A 22291-nucleotide genomic window follows, 5' to 3' on the forward strand; every position below is an offset into this window, starting at 1 on the left:
GGAAAAAGGGGAGCCTGAGAATCCAGGTGACTTCAGGAATTGGGTTTATTTTTCTCCCTTGCTTGAGCATCAGTCAGATATTACACAGAGCTGCAAAGATGAAACGCCACAACTACTCCAACCTGACTTTCCTGCAACTCTGTACAGCTGCCTCAAAGAAGGGTGAAACTCCATGCTGTAGGTCAAGGTCTGGACCTGGTAACGTGTCCCCCTCACTTTGTGCGGTTGGCCACAGCAGCAATCAGTGCAGCTCCCTTCCCTGAGCCGTCCTCTGACAGCAAGAATTTGACGCTACAACCGGGAGCCAGCAGTGGCACTGTATCCTGAAGTTTTCTTGAGAAGCTAGAAACAGAATGAGAAAAAGTCTGTGAACAAGAGAAGCCAATGGTCAGCCCAGAATTGCACCCACCCCTGCCAGCAACACAGCACTCAGGGTATACGCTACCTGGCACCATAGATTCTTGCTGTTTACTTCTCTTTCCTTCCCACAAAATAGGGGCAATATCCCTTTTAATGATCTAAGCAGGCCCTGCAAACCCCTATGGTGTCTGTAGATTATACCACATCTTGGCAATAGCCACCCTTTATCACTGTATTGTCAAGCACTAGGACCCCTCTGGCTTTGTATAGACCCATTCCAGCTCAGTTTCTCCCATGCACCAAAAGACAATGGCTGCCGTCTCTGCCCATGCTGGTCATGCCATCCAGTGGGCAACCAAGGCTTCCATTCTCCTCCATGCAGTGTGTTTAACTGAAGCATTACTTGCCCCACAATCTGGTGCAGAAAAACCAACTCACTAAGGGTGCATCTTGTACAGCGTCCCATCCACACCAACGGTCACCTCCAGGTGTGTCATGCGCTTGTTCTCTCGGATCTTCTCCACAACGGCAGCTATTCCGGCTGCACACACCTTAGCAGCCCGTGAAGACACGGCGTGGCACACATCCTTCACCACCTCAGCATCTTCAGGAATCACACTCAACCCAATATCTTCTAAGAAGTCACATACGTAACGGTTGCCTTGGCTGCTACTTTCAGAATATTAAAATTAGTGATGGACTCTTGGACCTTCTTGGGATTTATGGTAAGTGGAAATATGGGGGTTCTGGCATCTATTCTATTCTTTTCAAAAGGGCTCTCTCGCTCTCTCTTAGATACACATCCTGAAAGAACCCACAGGTCAGTAAAAGCAACTGTGACCAGTGACAGAGTTTGCACATTTCAAGCAGAAATATCAGCACTGTGTCTAAATAAGAACAATCCAAAATTCTGCATGATAAACACTCAAATTTGGTGCTCAAATAAATGATTAAAATCAACAGAATATATGCAAAGTAGCTTATTTTCCATAAATTTGCTCAGTCTGTATGCTTGCAGTATTTCGAATCTGGGACAAGGAGCAGCTGTTTGTCAGAAGGAGATGTAAGATTCAGCATAGATCTTAGAATCATAGAATAGTTCAAATGGAAGGGGCCTATAAGGCCATCAAGTCCAAACCCCTGCTCAATGCAGGAATCTACCTTAAAGCATACCTGATAGATGGCTGTCCAGCTGCCTCTTGAAGGCCTCCAGTGCAGAAGAGCCCACTACCTCCCTAGGTAATTGGTTCCATTTTCATACTGCTCTAACAGTCAGGAAGTTTTTCCTGTTGTCCAGCTGGAATCTGGCTTCCTGAAACTTGAGCCCATTAGTCCGTATCTTGCACTCTGGGATGATTGAGAAGAGATCCTGGCCCTCCTCTGTGTCACAACCTTTCAAGTACTTGAACAGTACTATCATGTCTCCCCTCAGTTTTCTCATCACAAGGTTAAACATGCCCAGTTCTTTCAGTCTCTCCTCACAGGGCTTTGTTTCCAGAGCCCTGATCATCCTCGTTGCTCTCCTCTGACCCCCCCACCTCAAGCTTGTCTACATCCTTCCTGAAGTGTGGTGCCCAGAACTGGATGCAATACTCTAGATGAGGCCTAACCAGTGCCGAATAGAGGGGAACCAGTATCTCACACAATTTGGAAACTATAATTCTATTAATAGCATTTGCCACATCACACTGTTGGCTCATATGCAGCTTGTGATCTACAACAATTCCAAGATCCTTCTCATTTGTAGTATCACTGAACCAAGTATTCCCTGTCTCGTAACTGGATTTGGTTTCTTTTTCCTAGGTGTAGAACTTGGCCTTTATCCCTACTAAATTTCATTCTGTTGTTTTCAGGCCAGCGCTCCAGCGTGGGCTGAAAACAGAAGGAAATTTAATATTCCAAGATGGAATTAAGAAGTTAACTAAAGGAGGAGGGATGGACTTCCTCCAGAGAGGCAGAGAGAAATTGCATCTTCAACAATGGAGTCCTTTGCAGACAAACTTCAAACTGACATTCTGAGGAATATGACTTCTGCACTAGAACCTAGAATCTACATGGAATGGCAGGTTTCCTGGCCTAGGTCCAAGAGATATACACTTACTCCTCGATTTGTGTTAGGAATTTGGTGGGGAAGATGTTTGGGGTCTGAAGTACAAATGACTCTCGGCCCTTAAAGAGGATCTTGCGAGATATTAGGTCCAGCAGAATGTGGCGCACGATCTCGCCCAGGTACATGCCACTGATGAGCTTCTCATACCTGTGGGGGAGATGGGGATGAGTGCCATATAGGAAGACCCTAGAGGCAGCCCACTCCCAACAACAGTGATCATATATATTCTCACCTCTGCTGGCCAGGATTGAGGGAATTTTTATCCACGATGGTATCAAAAGATGTTATGTAGTGATCAAGACAGCCATCATCTCCAAACGCCCCCCATTCCATATTGATACACATTCTGCCTTCGTCACCCTCCACAGTGCCTATATTCCTCATCTCTTCCATGTAGCAAGCATTGGTACCCGTTCCTGAGATAAAACAAACAACAGACATGGGTCACTGCTCAAAATGGTCCAGCATCATCTTCCCCACTCTGAGCCAGGAAACCCTCGGGGTCAAAGCTGGAGGAAGCATCTTCAGCCCAGTTACAATTCCATTCCAAATGCCACATTACAGAGAAAGGCTTACGTGTCAGGAGCAACCCAGCCTCTGGCCATAGATCACAAAAGAAGGCTATAGACTCAAATAGAGTGAAGAAGGGCATTTGCCCTTGAGAAGACATCCCCGCTGGATTTTCAAGAGGGCATCACATGCATAATCTCACTGTCCACCCAAGACTGCTCCAACTCCCTATCCTCCGCTCTTCTGGGAATTTTACTGAAGGGCAGAGTATAACTCCCTAAAATAAATAGCAAAACAATATCCCTCCTTACCGACAATGAGGCCGACCTCACACTTGGGGTCAATGTAGGCACATGCCATCATGGTTCCCACAGTGTCATTCACTAAGGCAACCACATCTACATCAACGTGCTGGGAAGAGAAAGGCAGAGACAGAGAGAGCAGCAAGATGTGTTACCAAGCAACACGATTCCCGATCACCACAGTAACCAGCACAGACCCACAGGCCTGGTCGCCTGGGAAATAGGCCCCTTCTCCCTCCCCTCTGTGTATCCCTGGGGCCATCAGCCTGAAGGAAGCTCTTCAGCACTCTCACTGCTATCCAGCTGGCTTGGTGAAAGGGTGCCAGGGGTGCTGCGATGCCTTCCACCGTTATGTAGTGGCCCATCACAGAGCAGACTGGCAGTGGGGTGGGGGACACTGGAAATGAGAAAGGCATTAAGCAAGCCCATCAAGAGCAGAAAGCACAGCGATGCTTGAACACCACTGTAACATAAAAACTCCCAAGCCTATTTGACATACAAATTCTTTCATCTCCGTCATCTCCAGCCTTTTTTGCTCATTATGCCATATCTAAAGTACATGAACTCTACAAAATAAATACTGCACTTCCTAAGAATGACAAGAGATATGAACCCAACACATTCTCATTCTCTCTCTCTCTCTCTCTCTCTCTCTCTCTCTCTCTCTCACACACACACACACACACACACACACACACACACACAGTCAGTCCACCAAACTTGTGTGAGATATCACGTTAAATTAAACTGAATCCCGGCAGGTAGAGTTATATGTCACATGCATGCACATGTAACAAACATGCCATGTTTTCCTAGGGGAAAGCTGCTTTGGGACAGGGGAGAGGTAATTTGAGGTGGAAAAACCAAAAGTGGGGAGGGGTGCTTGCTTGATGCTTCTCTGCTCTAAATGGTCCTCCAAAAACATACCTTTTTCTCCCCACCTGGTTCCACATAAGACTAGAGGGTGGGAAGGAGGGATTTGGAGCAGAGAAATGGCAAGCATAAGGAAACAGTGAAGCACACAGACACCCCTCCCAAAATTGCATTTCCCTTTTAAAAAAAGAAGGTGTCCGGTCATTGTTGTGCGAGTATGCAGATCGTAGGTAGGCAGATCGTGGGCAATTAGTGCCTACTCAGTTTGGATGGGATGATCAGCCACAGGGTGCTGGGGCAACCCTGCCTTATTGCTTAGGAGCAGCATACTCGTGCAGGCTGCCTGATCCCTCCCACGGCATTTGGCTAAACAAACAAGAGACCTTCCCTAACCCCTGCCAAATCTATCCAGCTCTTTGCACAGCTCAAGCCCTAGACATACCTGTTGACGCTGTACTGCCTCCCTCAGCAAATTCACAACATCTTGTCCCACAGCACCCGAGGCAGTGAACCCCTTGGTCCATCTCAGCAAGATGCCCTATGAAAGCAAAAGGAAATTGTACACCTCGTATGTGTATGGCTGGACTGCTTTCTCTGCACAGTTTGCCCCCTATATGCTATCTGAGCAGATCCTTGGATTCTTCTCCAGCTATGTTGCAACAGGGAGGTGGCAGCACAGGATCCGCTGTATAAGTACAGACAGGACTGTATGCCCCAAAAGAGTAACATGTACAGCTGCCCCTTGTACATGTTGAGTTTTCATCAGGCATTTTCAAGTCTAGCTTTGCAACTATAAGGGCTAGAAACTTTCCCATGCCAACTTTGGCAGCTTTTCTGCATTGGTACAAAACTGTAGCATGCACAATGCCCTGCCTGAGTATAGGATGGAGAAATTGGTACTATTTGGGGAAATGCCCTGATGGGATTTTTTTTTTCCATAGCAACATTCTCAACAGATAGTTGGATTTTATTATTATTTATTTATTAAAACATTTATATCCTGCCCTATATCACAAGGATCTCAGATAAAATTATACATATAAAATAAAATAAATATACAATTCTAAAACAAACCATTAATATGCTAAAACCAATATGAATTTTTAAAACAGTAAAATCCAATTAAAACAAGACAGTATGCAGGCTAGTGGATTTAGCCATCATTGTTAAAAAGCCATGTCTTAACCTGGCACCGAAATGAAGCCAGCGCCAGTCGGGCCTCCAGGGGGAGGGTATTCCACAGCCACATAGATATATCAAGTAATCCTCTGGGCTTTTATTTCAAATTATTTGCAAATGGCATAAAAGCAATGCTATTCTCACCATATTTGGAGAGTTTCCTCCTTCCATCTTGGGGGCCACAAGCTGGTTCAGTCTCATGTCTCTCCCAACCCCCTCTCCCCGCAGAAAGACATTCCACCAGCTGAGCATGAGGTTCCCACACTTCGTTGATGCATACCTTGTCCAGGCCCCTTTGATTGCAGGGAAAGGAAAAAGTGAAACCCAGTGGCAGCATACTTCCCAGCATGTTATTCTTAGTCTGGAAATCCACAATACAGCTAACAATGTGGTCAAAGAGCTGCAGGAATGAGAGAGACATGAGTCCCATATCAGTTAGAAACAAATTTGAAGAGGAGATGACTCTACTAGCAAAGGGGTTGCTGGTGCCATCACAAATCATAGAATAACAGAGTTGGAAGGGGCCTACAAGGCCATTTAGTCCAACCCCCTGCTCAATGCAGGAATCCACCCTAAAGCATCCCTGACAGATGCTTGTCCAGCTGCCTCTTGAAGGCCTCTAGTGTGGGAGAGCCCACAACCTCCCTAGGTAACTGATTCCATTGTCGCACTGCTCTAACAGTCAGGAAGTTTTTCCTGAAGTCCAGCCGGAATGTGGCTTCCTTTAACTTGACCCCGTTATTCCGTGTCCTGCACTCTGGGAGGATCGAGAAGAGATTCTGGCCCTCCTCTGTGTGACAACCTTTTAAGTATTTGAAGAGGATCATCCATCCCAATAGGCACCAGTGTCACTGCTGTAAGCCCCAAGCTGGTTGATAGTCGGCAGAGACCCACTCAGTCCAGTCATATCATCTCCTCTATTGCACCTACCTTTTCTGCTGTACTCTGGGCTATTTCCGGTGGAATGATGTAACTCTCACTGATCATGTGCACACCACCCTCCTGTTTGCTTTGCACCTGAACCACCAGCACTCGGAAATTGGTTCCACCCAGATCCAGTGCCAGGAAATCACCCTTCTCTGCAAAAGGTATACAGACAAAGAGTTTGGGTAAAAGAGACCATTTCCCAAAACCCGCTACCTGCTTCAGCTTGCTGCAAGTGGAACTTACTTTGCCCTCTTCTCCTGGGGACAGTGCTAGCAGCCTCAACAAAAAGGCCCAAAGGAAGCATCCCATTCGCTCCCTAGCACATTGGTTTTCAATTGATGGGCTGGGACCCGCTACTGGGTGGCAGTCTGACCTAAGGTGGGTTGCGACAGCAGCACTACGACCATACAAATATATGGCAAAAAAAATAAGGTCTGGGTCCGCAAAGACATGTTTGGTGGATCCCAAGTCTGAAAAGGTTGGAAATTCCTGTTCTAAAAAATATTGCTGATGGTTATGCTATGCCGATTTCAGTGAGAGGAACATAAACAGCAGTAACAGCCTCCAATCAAATTGAAGGCCGGGCCCAGGAAGTTTTCTCCCAGCCCAACATAGCTTCCTTGAGATAATAAAGACCATCTCAGCAAGACAAGGCTCTTCCCTCCCTAGAGACAGAGGAGTTCCCCAGCACTCTGTTCCCTGCCCTCACCGGTGCCATCAGGCAAATTGCAGACATAAGTGGGCAACATGCGGACAGAGGCTTTGCAGTTGGTCTCCTTCGACAGACCCTTCTCCATCTCCTGTCTCATCAAGTTCCGCAATCTCTCAAGGTCCACCATAGAAAGTCGGAAAGGTGCCAGGGCCTGGGACACCCCCTGGCGCTGATTTCTCAGTCTCACAGCTACAGCTGCCAATTGGGCAGCCCCTAAGGTAGCGCCACCCTCTGTCAGGACAAATTTGATGGTACATTCAGGAATCAGCGATGTCAATGTCTGCTGCAGTATCTCCCCATACCTGGAGGGAGAAGGAATGTCAAAGAGTTTGAAAGACAGTGGCTAACCCTAGCCCTAACTCAGGCCAGGGTGCTAGTTAAGTGCCTCTCCTGGCCTATCCCTCTCATTAGGATTAGAAAGATGTGCTCTAAAAGGATTAGAAAGATGTGTAGATGGATTCACCTTTGGGATTGTTTACATTATCCAAAGATCAAAGCAGCAACCGAGCTCACTTCCTGAAACCACCACCTCTTAACTTTGATTATGTAAATAGATCCTCTAGCATGGGAGGTTCCACTATCCCAGAAACTGATCACAGTTGAGGAAGACGTAGCTGGATGGATCCATTTGTGTGATTGGTAAATGGGGTTACTGTCCTGGAAAGAATTATGCAGCAGCAAAAAGGGCTAGACAGGTTTGCTGAACTGACAGTAAGAAAGAATTAATAGCTGTACTGACTTAACCGTCTTCTAGTTTGAAAGGGAATATGTGGATAGACAAGCCACTGGAAGAAGGGTGCTCTTGGCCGGTTAATCCAATCCAGGAGAAAGCACGATCCAAAGATCTGCTCATAAAAGGAAATCAAGGACACTGTGATTGTTGTCCAGTGGTCCAATGGAAAATGGGATTGGTGGGCTTCTTGGTTCTGATCTCAAATAAATGCTCCTATACCGACTACAACTCCTTACTGTGTCTCGCTCCTGTACAACTCTCCATCCACAGCCACAAAAGTCTTCAGCTCTGACAGCCCTTGAGTAGCACGGATATGAGTAAGGATGGCAGCCAATCCAGCAGCACAGAGGTTGGCAGAACGGACAAATACAGCTTGGCATATCTGCTGCACATGGAAACAGTCTTGGTTGCTCGCCACCAGTCCCAGGCGAAAAAGGAAGCTCTTGGCTTTGGCCAGACCCACCTTTTCACTGTGATTTAAAAACATACATGAGTTAAGGAGGCGGCATGAGCAAGGCTCTGAACTGGTTAATTCTTCAGTGACCTCAGTGAAGATTAATATTTCCTCTAAATGGAAATCATTGGACCCTCCATATATAATGGATTGGTACAGGCAAGGGTAGACAGCTGCTCTTCTGTTTAAGCTGATGTCCTACAGAAGTACATAGGAAGGATCACAACAAGATACATGCGTCAGAAGGCGGGATTTATTTATTGCAGTGTTAATTCTCAAGACAGGTGTGAATTCCAAAATAGAGTACAAGCTCATTCAGCATATAAAAGTGAAATCAAAGTCTGATTTCACTTTTATATGCTAAATGAGCTTGTACTCTATTTTGGAACGTTGGAAGCTGCATTATACCAAAGGAGACCATTGGTCTATCTAACCCTCTATTCAGCACTGGTTAGGCCTCATCATGAGTATTGTACCCAGGGGGATTGTGGACTCTCCCACTCTAGGGGGATTCAAGAGGCAGCTGGACAGCCCTCTGTCGGGAATGCTTTAAGGTGGATTCCTGCGTTGAGCAGGAGGTTGGACTCAGGCCCCTTCCAACTCTACTATTCTATGGTTCTATGATTCTATAGAGAACATCTACCTCCATCCCCTGGGGTGGCTTCAGCTTCCCAAACTCTAAAATAGGCCTTGAATCACATGAGACACTCACATATTTATGTGAAATCTCATACAATGCAGCCCATCTAGAAACCTGTACATGTAGTGGACTGAGAGCTCCATCACACCAGGGGGGAAACCAGCTCCCTACCGTCACTTCTCCGCCTGTTTTCGTTCCTCAGTTACTTCCTCTTTCAAAAGAGGAAGTACCCAATGAGCACAAGGCCTGTTATAATGTCGCTGCTTCTCCTGCACCCAGCAGGAGGGAGCAGCAATTCCGTGTTTAAAAATACATCAGACTTAATGAAGGGGGGGGTGTCACAAGAGGAAGGCCAGAAGGGGCGGAAGGCGTGCGGGAGGCAGACAACGTCATGTGAGGGACCTGAGCAAACTCCGTGAGTGCCCAGTAACAAGCGTGCAATATAATGCTCATCAGATGGAGCTCTGAGAGCACAAGAAAAGGCACCTCGTGAGGCCTAGAGTATCGGAGGCGTGCCCCAGCTGATGCCAACCCTTGGTTGGTCGCATTGGCTGGACAGGGGACGGGCCAGAGAGCCAAATGGTCACTGAACCGCCTCCCTGCCTCTGCATGTCCTTCGGAGAGAGCCAAGATCAGCCACATCCTCCAGAGAGAGACAAGATCAGCTCCATCCTCTGGGGAGAGCAAGGGGGGAAGAACTGGGGAGGGACACGCCAAGCTGCACCGGAGTCTGTCCAGTGGCGCAGCAGAGCGGTTCTTCCCTTCCCTGCTCGTTACAACCCCCGGGCGGACAATGCGAAGGAGCGCAAACCTGGGGGTTTGAGGGCTCACAGCGCCAATGCGCCACCATCAAGACATGGCCTAAGAGCTTTATCACACCAGCGTTACACTGTGCAATCACTGCGAATTGCATGCAAATGACTCCGAACTTTTCCATCTTATAATCTGCTTTGACTGTGAAGTACTCCCATGCATCCTGCTTTAATTGTGCTATAAAGCCAAAAGAAGTGCAATATTTAGCTACCAGATTTCGAGCGTATCTTCCGAGCAGCCACTGGGGCGCAGAAGCAAAATTTGATATGAATTAAACAAACGCTTACATCTGCGTAAGCTTTAAAGATAAAGACTTCAAAATTGGCACAGTAATAGATATTAAGAAGAGCTTTAAGCATACCAAATTGGAATCGGATTGGGTCATCCGTTGATTTTTAATGGTTTTTTTACATTTCCCCCCTTAAACCACTTCCTGGTATGCAAAGGATCTTGCCGCCCGGTAGCAACAACAACAACGCCAACAGCTTAGCGCTGTAGGGGATAATTTGAGGGAAACAGGTACGTGGGATGAAGCTATAAGTGATATTAGGTAATTTCCAACCCAATAGAGCTTACATGCAGCAGTTTTTCCATAATTATGCCCATGTTTCTTCTACTCTTGTGGCCCTACGCAAATATAATGCAGCCTTCCTACAAACCATGGTTTGCAAATTGGGAGTCAATCTTGGGAATTCACACTCCTGTCTCTTCAGTGCCAAACACTCCTTTACCTTCCCTTCATCATGGTTTAATGAATTTTACATCTGCACTGCTGTTAACTGCAGTAAATGCTAACCAGGTTTTCCATCTTAATCAGGGCTTCAAGTGGGTTTGCAAATCCTATTTAGTAAGAACCTGGCCCCCGTCTTGACGGCGGTGGGTCTGTGCCACGAGGCCCCGGGATCCCGAATTGGCACTCCTTCCCAGCATCTGCATGGGAAGGAGCACCAATGTGGAGTTGCCGCTGCCACCACTGGTGGGGACAAGTGGGGAGGAACAGGGCAGCCAGCTCACCTCCCTCTGACCTCCCTCTGGCTGCCCTGTTTTTTAAAATCTGTAGATGTGAACCTTTGCATCTACAGATTAAAAAATAAAAATAAAAACAGGGGGGAAAGGAACGGGGCAGTCAGAGGGAGGAGAGCCGGCTGCCCCATTCCTCCTCCCTCCCCCCCGCCCCGGTGCTCAACACCCATTCCTCCCTCCTCCCCAGTGCTTGGCCCAGCAGTGGCGGCCTCCCGGCTGCCCCATTCCTCTCCTCCCACCTCCATTTTTTTTAAAAAACTATTTAGTGTGGAGCTCAAGTTGAAGCTCCCAGCCAACTCCCTTCCCTGTCCAGCCCATCCGACGGCGACCAATCAGGAGGCAACATCGGCCTCCTGACCAGTTCCAGGTCTCACCGGGTGGCTCTTTCGCCGGCAGCAGGAGGCCAGCGGGGAGGTGGGCGACGTCGTTGTCGTCGTCAAGGACTCACCAGCGAAGCTGCCGAGCCCTGGAACTTTTCGCCCTGTCCCCGCGAGGGGCGATGCGGGGCCTCCTCCTCCTCCTCCTCCTCCTCCTCCTCCTCCTCCTCCTCCTCCTCCTCCTCCTCCTCCTCCTCTATCTACACTAGGAGTTTCGGGGCGCCCTGGAGGCGCACACAAGTGCCTTCAGGGTGCCCCAAGGACTCTGTGTAGATCCGCTCCAGGTTTCTCTCCTTTTTCCTACATGGAAAACGCTCTGCTATAGAAAATGAATAAAATCTGATGACCCCACAAAGGGCAGGTGTAAGACCACCACTTAAGGCGGGAGGACACGCCACTATGGGTGGGCAGGAGGGAACTGAGAGCTGCCACTGCTGGGGTGGCAGTGGGGAGGGGGCGCGGGGAGGGAGATGGCACTAGAAACCCCCTGTGTCATAGCAGCACAGGTGATCTCCAGGTTCACCTCCCCACCAATGCCTTGCTCTCAAGGGTCTATGGAGAGCCACACTGGGCACTCTCTTGCTGTGGCATTGGCCCAGCAGTGGGACTCTCTACAGCAGCACCCACCTTCCTACTGCACTTTGAAAGTTATAGAGTAGTGGCGGCATCAAGACTCCCAGCAGCAGGGCACATGGGATTCGGTGCCCTTTCAGATCCAGAAGTGCTGACCCTGACCCCAAAGACATCTTCACTGAATTATATGAAATAATTATATTTATTTCATATAATTTAAATAATTATATGAAATAACAGCACCATGTACATTGATGGTGCTATATAAATAAATAATAATAATAATAATAATAATAATAATAATTTGGTATCAATTTTGCTTTTTCATGGGTTACACTGTTTTTCAAGTAGTTGATATGTTTTAAAGAAAAGAACCTAATGGGAATCTTTGGGATACCATCATGTTTATTTTTATCCATGTGAAAACTGATACTTCATGCTTTCCTCCAGTTTTTTTATTTTAAAATGCTATTTATCATCTTTAAAAAAAAATGTCTTGTAATGATGATTATCACTATGGGGCTGTTCATCAAGTATGTCACACTTTTTAAAATACGTTTTAACCTCACCCTTTATCATAATTTGTCACTCTCTAGTAAAGACACATACCCAAAATATGTTACACATGACACCCAGCACTGCATAGCTGTAGAGGTGTTTGTGTGTGTCTTTAAAGATTGTCACATTCTGCAGCGAAAAAAATCCTGCTGTGGTGAGTGAGGCAAGGAAGCCTGGAAAAAGATGGAAGCAAAAAGGAGCAGAAAATAGGCAGGACTTAGAGGTAGCAGAGAGAGGAGATGGAGCACAGCACACAAACATAAAGGCCAATGGGAGAGTATGTGAAAAATTAAGTCCAGGGAAAGCAAGGAAATATACCTGTATTCACATGGAGGGTGCATCCAGATGAGGCTTTTATAGTGCCATTGACCTGCCATATTCACAGAACTGTATGAGTGGGACAGGAGGTCCAGGCATCATCTTCCACTCATAACCCTCCTGTGTTTTCCCACTACTTCTTCCATCTTTTTCCTTACTACAGAAATCCGTTAAGGAAAAAATATGGAATCGCAACACAATGCCTTCTGATTAGTTGCGCTAGGAGCCCTCCATCTGAAAGCACCCACAATAACAAAATATGAAATGATTGGGCTGGAAGAACAAAGACATGAGTGTGTGATGTCACATTTTGACCAATTCCCCTATTCTTCCTCGTCACAACTTCTCTACCTCCTCTTCCCACCTGATGAGAGATATACTTTATGAATGACCCCTAAATGCCCATTTCTTTTATGCCTTTTTCTATCAAGGCATTCTATTCTGAGAAGATGACAGTGTATCTGTTGTGTTCTATTGCATATTCAAATACGGAAGTTAACTCATTAATTCATCTACTTCGATGCATGGGGCCACAGATTAAATTAGTTTGGAGGGTTCATCCCTCCTGGTGGTCTAGTCTAAGATGACACATCGAGCCTCACTCCACTACTGCTGAGGCTATAAGGATGATCAGATATCGCAAGATTGGCTTGAGTGACTCACTTACTGTACGATCTCCAGAATATCTTGGATCTCCAGCTTTCCCTTGGTCAACAGTGGGGGTGTCAGGACCCCATTGAAGAGTTCAGCTTTCTCAGCTAGACTAGCCAAAATAACACGGACGGTTTCACAGAAGTACATGCTACTGATAAACTTCTCAAACCTGGCAGCAATAAGAAAGAAGAAAATCAGAGGAAGAAAGAGAAGAAATTGGAGTGAAAGCAGTGAACTCCCCTCCTGGGTGGCTGGCAGGTAATTGCGTTCAGTTTATATGAGAAGCTTCTTTCTCATGCACAACTCTTTGTCTCTTTCCATGATGCCAAATCTCTCTTCTCTTTCCCATTTTTATTGCTCTACCCTTTCACAATTTCTCCAAATGTCTGAATTTTGACCAAAATCCAACTACTTAGAAGGTGCTAAATAAACAATTACAAACACAGACCTGGAGTTCATTATTAGAAACTGCAATTTGGGGCACTGAGTATGCATAACCACTATTCTTCCACTGGATCCCATTAATCAAGTTGAGCAGTAATTGATGACTCCTTTTCTTTTCCTGCTACAGTATCTGGTTCCTAGAAGTAGGTTCCTTTGCAGGGCAAAGTACAGTAACATCAAACAGACCAGTGCTTCATAGCCTGCACCAAAGACACCTTCCCCACTTCCTTCACTGTGACGCACCTGCATTTGCCTGGGTCCATCGTCTGCTTATCCATTAACAGGTCAAACTCTGTCAGTAGGTCATCCAATTCTCCAGCGTTTCCAAGAGTGCCCCATTCTAAGTTCACACACATATGTCCCTCACTTTCCTCCATGCCTGCTATACGCTGTTTCTCCTCCATATAACAGCAGTTAGTGCCAGAATCTACCATTTGCAGAATGCAGAAAGGTAGGATGAGCCCAAAACAAAGGAAACAGCCATTTTAATACAACTTCTGATTATAAGACAATGAGAAAACTAAATGAAGCATTGCAGAATCCATCAATGCCACTCTCCTATCTTTGACAATAGCTAGTGCCTGCCATTTTAAAGAAATACTAGTTCTTATTTGTATGTGTATAACCCACCACCCTAATTCTTAGTGGTTGGGAAAATGTTTTAGTCCTGGGCATGACTATATCCATCCTCAAAACTGACAGCATCATGGACACAATCCAATACTCTGTTAAGATGCTTCTTCATCACTGTAGTTTAGTGGTTAGAGTGTTGGGTAAGGACTCAAAGAATCCGGGTTCAAATCTCCACTTAGCCGTGAGGCTCACTGGGTGATTTGGGGCCAGTCACTGACTCTCAGCCTAACCTATCTCACAGGGTTGCTTTTACATGGCGAGGAGGTAGACCATGTAAACCGCCTTGGGTTCCTTGCAAGAGGAATAAAGGCACAATATAAATATAATAATAAAGAAAGAATATAAAGAATAGCCAGCTTCCAGGCAAAAAGCCTAATATAAAACATGTGTGATCCTTCCAGCTCAACAGCACAGCTAGCATGCACCTGGCTTTTGCTTACCTATCAACAGCCCAATCTCACATGGCTGTTTGGTAGAACTACAGCTCAGCAAGATTCCCACAGTGTCATTAACCACAGCAAGGACCTCTATTTGGTAGTTCTGAAGTGGTTAAAAGAGAAAGCAAAATCAAAGTGACTGTCTAGCACTCTCTCACACAGACAGACAGACAGACAGACACACACACACACACAAATAATGCTTCAGCCATTGCTGACCCAAGTCATTGTCCTCACCTTGCAATGCTGGTTAATAGCCAATTGTAGCATTTGTGTCACATCACACCCCTCCACTCCTGGCCACCGGCAATCCTTTGTAAATCTGATCAGTTTACACTAAGGGAAAACAAGACAAGGAGGCCTTTGAGAACTCCAGTGCCTACAATGAGACGCTCTGAATCCCAGACCTTTCCAGGGCACAATGTCTACAGTAACAACACTCCTCTCCCAACCCTCAGAGCCAGGGCTGGCCCAAGACATTTTCCTGCCTGGGGTAGATAAAATGGCACACACCCATTCCACGTACAGAAGTTGACTATAGTGGTGGTTGAATCTTATTTCAACACTGGCAATAGGGCAGTGTCCAATGCACCAAAGGAGTGTCTTCCGCAACCTGGTGCCCCCCAGATGTTCTGGTCTTCTAGCGCCAGTATCCAAGGCAGTAAACCTGTGTGCACCAACTGCAGGGGAACATGGGTGGGAGGGTGCTGTTGCACCATGTACTGCTTTGTTGGTCCCTGGCCGACAGCTGGTTGGCCACTGTGTGAACAGAGTGCTGGACTAGATGGAACCTCGGTCTGATCCAGCAAGGCTCTTTGTATGTCCTTTTATGTCCAAAACATCTGGAGGGCACCAATTTAGGGAAGGCTGGCTTAACGGGTGCAGGGCAGATTGCATAGCCTCATAGTGCCATCTTCCAACACTACTCCCCCCCTGCATCTGTTACCTCAATAAGCACTTCACATTGCTCCATGGTAAAGTTAGCCCTGCTCACAGCCAATTCACCTCCTCCAAAATTTGTGGAGGGAGAGGCTAAGACAGGAGCATATAGAACTTTCCCTCAGATCCACCTTTTCTCTTGGGAGCATTTGCAGGCTACATGTATGGCTACATTTGGGGTCACTTCTGCCTCCGCTGCATCCTTCCCACATAAACCAATGCCCTCCTAAGAAACACCAGACATCTTCAATCTCCCATAGAGTCGGCTGCCAAGCCAACAAAGAATTCACCTGGGTCAGTGAGCTATTTTCACAAGGGAAGGGAAAGGACAAGCCCAGAGAGAAGTATTTCTTGTTGATGTTAAGTCCGCTCAAAAACGTGGCCAGGCATTGTGCCATGAATTCAAAAACCTGGAAAAGCAAACAGGGCATTATGAGTACGACAGGTCTTCCTCACCTCCTCCCACGTGGCACTCTGTTCACCTCAGGGCATGGTGCCAAATATTCTCACAGAGTACATTTATCTGCTACCAATATAGAACCAAATCAACCCAAAACTGACACCTCACCAAATGATCTAGCATTTTTTCATCATCCTAAACTAGGATGAGGATGAGGATGAGGATGAGGATGAGGATGATTCTCTTAAAACCTACTGTACATAAGATAAAAATAAAATACGGGATCAGCTCCAATCCTAGAAAAGGCTAAAGCACCACAGAGGAGGACTTAAAAGTGCCAAACTACGCAAGATAGATTGGATCTCAGAGGCAGGGGGGAGTTCAAAGTAATCCCGGGGGAGGGGGAGTCAAATCAAAACAAAGAAGATGCACTAGGGAAAGGGGTATTTATTTATCATTAACATTTATGTACCGCCTTGTTTACTAAAAAGCCATCAAGGTGGTGTGTATTTAAAACCATCAAGCCCTGCAACAATAAAAACAAGAATATTAAAAACAGCAGGAAAAAAACATTAAAAGCATTAAAAATGACACATTTTAAAAGGCTAAACTAAAAAGATGCCAAGAGAGTGGGAGCCAACTGCAATTCCTGAGGGAGTTTGGAGGCAACATAGGAGAAAGACCTTTCACATGTGCCCAACAAATTGGCATCTGCAGGTAACGGTACCCTCAAAAAGACTGTTTTAAAACCATTAATAATGTTTTGCAGTGATATTTTAATTACAGCCTCTGAGGAAGGGAGGTCTTTTCTGAAACGTGATGGGCATAACAAAAGTTCTTTGAGGCACCTGAAAATATTTTTTCTTCCGTTTCGGGACACGTAAGTGCTTTCCCTTCTTGCTGTTTCCTGCTCTCAAAAGGGCTTCACCTTCAGTTTGCTGGGCCGGGTCTTGATGATGATGATGCCTTTGACGCTTGTTCCCTCGAAAACCCACAGCATTCCAACTGTGGGGTGGGAACCCTAAATCTTGATTGCAGAAGGGAGTGCGGGATTTCTGGCCAAAAAAGCTGCAGTGTCATCAGCACGCCCTCTGCCCTGCCTTCCCATCTTACAGTGACCTTTCCTTGGCCTCAATCTGCCCCCAGGAATGCGCCCCCAGTTTGAACCCGAAGCAAGGTCACCACCAACAGATGGAGCAAAGAAGGTGGTGAACAAGCAGCAAAAGGGAAAGCCGTGGTAAGTTGGCAACTTTTAAAGCGTAGTTTTGTCAAAAAAGCTCGTGGCGGCTGAAAGTTGGTGACGGTGTCATATAAACGACTCAGCGCCACTGCACAGCCACCACAGGATATACAGGGTGCATAGACAGCCCCCGGATCTTATAACTTGGGCATGTTTATAGCAAGACAGGTGGACCCTAGACAGCCAGGTCCTAAACCATTTAGGGCTTTAAAGCTTAAGACCAACACTTTGAATTGAGCCCAGCAAGCAACTGGTGCAGGTCTTTCAGAACAGGTATAATATGATCCCAATACCGTTTGTGCACCAGTTAGCAGTGTAGCCAGACCCCAGCATCACAGCCTTTAGTTGTTTTTAACTTTAAAATGCAGGGCTTCTTGCTCATCGCCAAGAGTAGGGAAAAGATAGGGAAGGTTAACAGGGAAAAGTTAAAACAGGGGGAAAGAGTAACAAAGAGAAGAGGAAATGAAAAGGAAGAGTAGGGAAAATGTAGATGACGTCTGTGAAATTAGCAGCATAATCCCATGCACGTTTCCTCAGAAGTAAGCCTCACAGTGTTCAGTGAGGTTTACAGCGATGTAAGTGTGTATACAATTGCAGCCTAAGGCTCCCCAAATAAAGAAGTCAAGTTTTTAAGGAGCCAAACAGCTGGCACGAAGTAGGGGGCAGCAAGAGAAAAAGGGCAATCTCAGAGAATAGACGGGGTGGGGTGGAATTGACAAAACAAGCTGAAGAATGCAAGACAGAGGAACTTTACCTCCTGGCCACTGCCAATTAAAATCTTCTCAGTAAGTGGAAAGGTCCTTCTCTTCACCACCTCTGGCTCATCAATGTCATCTGTCAGTTGTAACAGCAAGACCTTCACCTGAGTCTGGGACAGCTCTAGACCCAGAAAATCACCTTCCTCTGCAACAAAGATGTGACCATCAGGGTAGCGAGTGACACAGGCTACCTATGCCTCACTCATCCTAGACTTGCCGCATCACATATTTTTAAGTTGTCAGATCTGTGGAGAGGGATCTCTTCGGGATTTTTGTTTGTTTAACCAAACTTCAGTGCTAATTAATGGGCAATTTTAAATGTGAATACATATAAATTTCTCATATACAAAACAAGCAATGGCTGTCCAGGATTTCAATGGCGCATGCTAAAGATACAAAATGCAAAAGGCCTGGGGCAGGCACTCCTTAGGCTTGTGGGATCTACTTTATTTTTCACTAGACTCCTGAAGTCCAGAAACTGGAGCAAGGTGAGAAACAGTGGCTCAGGAAGGCAGATCTAGAACTGGCATGCTTAGCCCAGGAATTTTTTTTGCATATCTGGAGCTTGCACAAAAATCCTTTCACAATCAATCTCATCCCAGTCCACCTCTCAGCCAACACCAGCATCCATGATGTTATCCCACTAGGCAGGCAAACTGTAGTCAAAATGCAAGTTACCAGATTCTGGGACATTCCTAAACCAAAGCTGAGGAAACTACCCTACCTGACCTGTTCCATTGCTTTTAACAACAGCTTGATCTGCAGAAATTGGCAAGTCAGCTTTTCACAGCATGGAGATAAACAGTGACTTGGTTTGTACAATTACTGTGGTTTTTAAGCGATGGTGATCATGCATACCAGCCTGGCATCCTGCTAAAGTCTGCACATCTAGCTGTATTAAAGGTTTGGCTACAGGGCCTGTTTCAAAAGTTGGCAACCCTACTAAAGCTGGAAAGGAGTTTAGACAATAGCTTTGGGAGCCACAAAGTACACTTACCAGTGCCATTAGGCAAGGTACAAACATAAGTGTTCAACATGGGTAGTGAGCCAGTTTCTTTAACCTTCTGCTTTAGGCCTCTCTCCATAGCTGCCAACATGGAATTCTTCACCTGCAGAAGCTGCTCCTTGGATAAGTAAAAGGGCTGTAGAAATTTCTGGATCTGGACAGGAATAGGAGAAACTTTAGAGGGAGTGCGGTGGGGTGCTAATCTGTGAAGAGAAGACCTCTCCTTGGTCCCTGGGCCAGTATCTATGCCTGACTTGGAAATGGCCATCAACACATTATCAATACTTGTCCTTGGCTTGGGAACAACGTACGTCTCCCTAGAGGATGCTGCTGAACTTGAATGAGCCATGATAACAGACATAAAAGAGGAACTGGTGAGGCTGGACTCCTGCCTGGGAACTGAGAGAGCGTCCTTTGACATGTGGCCTGCAGTATTTATCTCCCAGGAATCTGTGGGGCTGGTCCTTGACTTGTTATAAGCGAATAAAGTGTTGGAGGTAGGACGTGAGCCTGACGAGGCATTTATGACAAGGGAAACATTCTGGGAGCCCTCAAAGGCTGGGCCTGAGTCCGACGTGGTATTTAACATAAAGGAAACTCTCGAAGTGCCTCTGCTAGCTGGACAAAAATCTGATACGGCTTCTGACACTCTGGAAGCAGAAGCTCTGCACCCTGGCTTGGAAGGTAGGTTTTGGTCCGGTCCTGACATGGCACCAACTGAAAGGCCTTTGCCTGTTGAGTCAAATCACCAAGCAGCAGAGAAGTGGTAGGGAAGGGTGTGTGTGGTGGGTTTGGAACTCAATTTGGATGCGGGGCAGGGCAGGAAGTGAGCAAGCCACCTGGGCAACTGCCTGGGCAAGGCAGGAAACACCACAAGGCGTAACGTTGTAAGGGAGGGGAGGGGAGATGCTAAGGGAGCAAGGGACTGTGAAGCGGGCAGAGGTGAAAGTAGGAAGCAGGAGAAAAGGAGAAGGACAGAGGGTGGGCAGGGAGAGAGAGAGAGAGAGAGAGAGAGAGAGAGAGAGAGAGAGAGAGAGAGGAGTGCGGTGGGGGAGGGGCATAGCAGTGTTGAGGCAGTTGGAGCGCAGCGCAGTTGCAGTGAGAATAGAATGGAAAGGGGAGGGGGGAGAGAACAGAGCCCAGGACCATGGATTTATACACATTCTAGAGAAGACCTTCTCATTGTCTAGATATGCTGGTGCTTGGCTCAAATTGAGAAGCCATTTTTAAATGTCCCTCAACAGTGGAACGCAGAGAGCAGCTCACAGAAATCAGTGGAGGGAGGTTTTAACCTAACTATAACAGAAGCACCTCAAACAGAAGGTAGCAATAAATAAGAGTCTGTGTCCTTTCTAACTGAGGTTTTATTTCGTATTTTTAGGTGTGTGTGTGTGTGTGTGTTTTAAAAAAACTACTTTTAGTTTTTAGTTTTTCAACAGTTAAAAAATAGCCTTGCTAAAACAGATTCCAATCCTAACACCATCCATTGCCTTTTGTATCTGGTTAAGAGAGCAGGGCTCCTGCAACTTTAACTGTTGTGATAAAGAGGGAATTTCACCAGGTGCGGTACACATGCAAATGACACCAGCTGAAATCCCCTTTTTTATACAACTGTTAAAGATACAGCAGCCCTGGACTCCTTTCCATTTGGTCACCCTAGGTATGATCATAACATCCAGTTCCAGCCAGTATTCTAGCGGCCATATTTTGTACAAACTGAAGTTTCCATACTGTCTTCAAGGGTTGCCCCACATACAACAGTAATCTAAACAGGAGGTTACCAGAGCATAGATCACTGAATCCATTGATTTATCACTATCTCTATCTATCCATGTAGGGTCATAGCTAGTATATCTTCCTAAGCTGGTAAAAGGTGCTAAGGAAGTCACTTGTGCCTCTAATGACAGATAGATCTACAAGCACCCCTTTATGGGGAATGCAACCACTTCTACAACACCATTCACCTGGACTGACAAACCTCTGTCTTGTCTAGTTTGAGCATCAGTTTATTGGCCCTCATCTAGTCCATTACGGTAAGGAGATTAAGCACTCTTACTGTTGACTCATACTGCTGGTCTTGCAGAAGAGTATCTTCCTGGAGCGCCTTCTGTTGGGAGTTCATCTGGGCTGGAGCTCTGGCATTGGAACCTAAAACGAGGTAAGAAATTGAGCTAAATTTAGTACAGGCTTTGCATACAAAAAAATCCCAGATTCACTTCCTGGTACCTTGCAATAGGGCTAAAAATTACTCCAGTCTGAAACCCTGGAGAGCCTTTGCCAGTCAGTATGGGCAATACTGAACTAGATGAACCAATGGCTTATAACGATATTCTTCCTGGTCCTAGATACATAGTAAGTGACTGTGTGATATCCCAATCCTTTAAGATATGCCAAGACTCCTTGTTGTTCTTGTTGCAACAGACAAACATGGCTGCCCCTCTGAAAGTTATCCCAATCCCAAGATCGAGAGTCAAAGGACTGATACCAACAACATTTTCCATCCTTGATGTTTGAACTGGCAGTGACTGACCACGAAAAGGATCTTGGGATCATGGTGGATAGCTCAATGGCAATGACAACTCAGTGTGCAGCAGCTTTGAAAAAGCCATGTTAGGTATCATTAGGAAAGGGAACAAGAATAAAAGTGCTACTAGTGTAATGCCCTTATACGAATCTATGGTGCAACCACACTTGGAATACTGTGTATAGTTCTGATTGTCAGACCACAAAGGGGGTCTCACAGAGATGGAATGGGTATAGAAGATGGCAATCAAAATGATCAAGGGACTGGTGCAACTCCCCTATAAGGAAAGACTACAACATTTGATGCTTTTTAAGTTTAGGGGGAAAGTTAGGGGGACATGATAGAGATACATAAACTTACATATGTTGTGGAGAAAGAGGACAGGAATCCTCATAACGCTAGAACCTGAGACCATCCAGAGGGTCAATGGTGGAAGATTCAGGACCGTTAAAACGAAATAGTTATTACACAGTGCACTGCTAAACTATCACAAGATATAGTCATAAACAGATTTATAAAGAGATTAGACAAACTGATGGAGGATAAGGCTATCAACAACTCTTAGGTCATGTTACCTTCAGTATCAGAGGCAGCATGCCTCTGAATTAGCAGTTGCAGGGGGAGGGGGAACGGTGAGCTTTCCATGGGCATCTGGTTGACCATTGTGGGTGGTAACAGTATGCTGAACTAGGGAAGTTTTTGGTCTGATCCAGTACGGTTTTTCTTATGTCTGTTAGGTGAGTCGAGGCTAGCAGAATTGTCCAAAATAAACTCACACTGGAGCCTTGAGCAGT

General features: G+C 46.1%; 1 protein-coding gene across 2 annotated transcripts; it reads right to left on the reverse strand.

The window, feature by feature from the left end:
• Window positions 1-27: 27 nt before the first annotated feature.
• Window positions 28-21295, reverse strand: HK3 (hexokinase 3). 2 transcript variants are annotated; one of them, XM_063123350.1, is made up of 19 exons: window positions 21200-21295; window positions 21030-21121; window positions 18965-19127; window positions 17964-18112; window positions 15860-15979; window positions 14868-14966; window positions 14634-14733; window positions 13804-13987; window positions 13130-13285; window positions 7943-8176; window positions 6971-7275; window positions 6265-6413; window positions 5615-5734; window positions 4598-4693; window positions 3292-3391; window positions 2703-2886; window positions 2462-2617; window positions 799-1029; window positions 28-342 (listed from the first exon to the last, which is right to left on the reverse strand). In XM_063123350.1, exons 2-19 carry the CDS (start codon window positions 21093-21095, stop codon window positions 213-215), a joined length of 2742 nt encoding a protein of 913 aa, XP_062979420.1. In that variant the 5' UTR covers window positions 21096-21121; window positions 21200-21295; the 3' UTR covers window positions 28-212. The 2 variants fall into 2 exon arrangements, with proteins under 2 accessions (XP_062979420.1, XP_062979419.1); XM_063123349.1 differs by having other exon boundaries at window positions 799-1032.
• Window positions 21296-22291: the final 996 nt, after the last annotated feature.

The sequence above is a fragment of the Elgaria multicarinata genome, chromosome 3 (genome assembly GCF_023053635.1).
Source record: "Elgaria multicarinata webbii isolate HBS135686 ecotype San Diego chromosome 3, rElgMul1.1.pri, whole genome shotgun sequence".
Lineage (NCBI taxonomy): Eukaryota > Metazoa > Chordata > Lepidosauria > Squamata > Anguidae > Elgaria > Elgaria multicarinata.

Bases quoted from the DNA above. Each gene is read 5' to 3' on its own strand.
- HK3 (XM_063123349.1), bottom strand. From the start codon at position 21,095: ATGAACTCCCAACAGAAGGCGCTCCAGGAAGATACTCTTCTGCAAGAC. The intron at 14,734-14,867 runs GTGAGGACAATG...TAACCACTTCAG, and splicing joins CTATTAACCAGCATTGCAAG to AACTACCAAATAGAGGTCCT. The intron at 6,414-6,970 runs GTGAGGGCAGGG...TACCTTTTGCAG, and splicing joins CAATTTGCCTGATGGCACCG to AGAAGGGTGATTTCCTGGCA.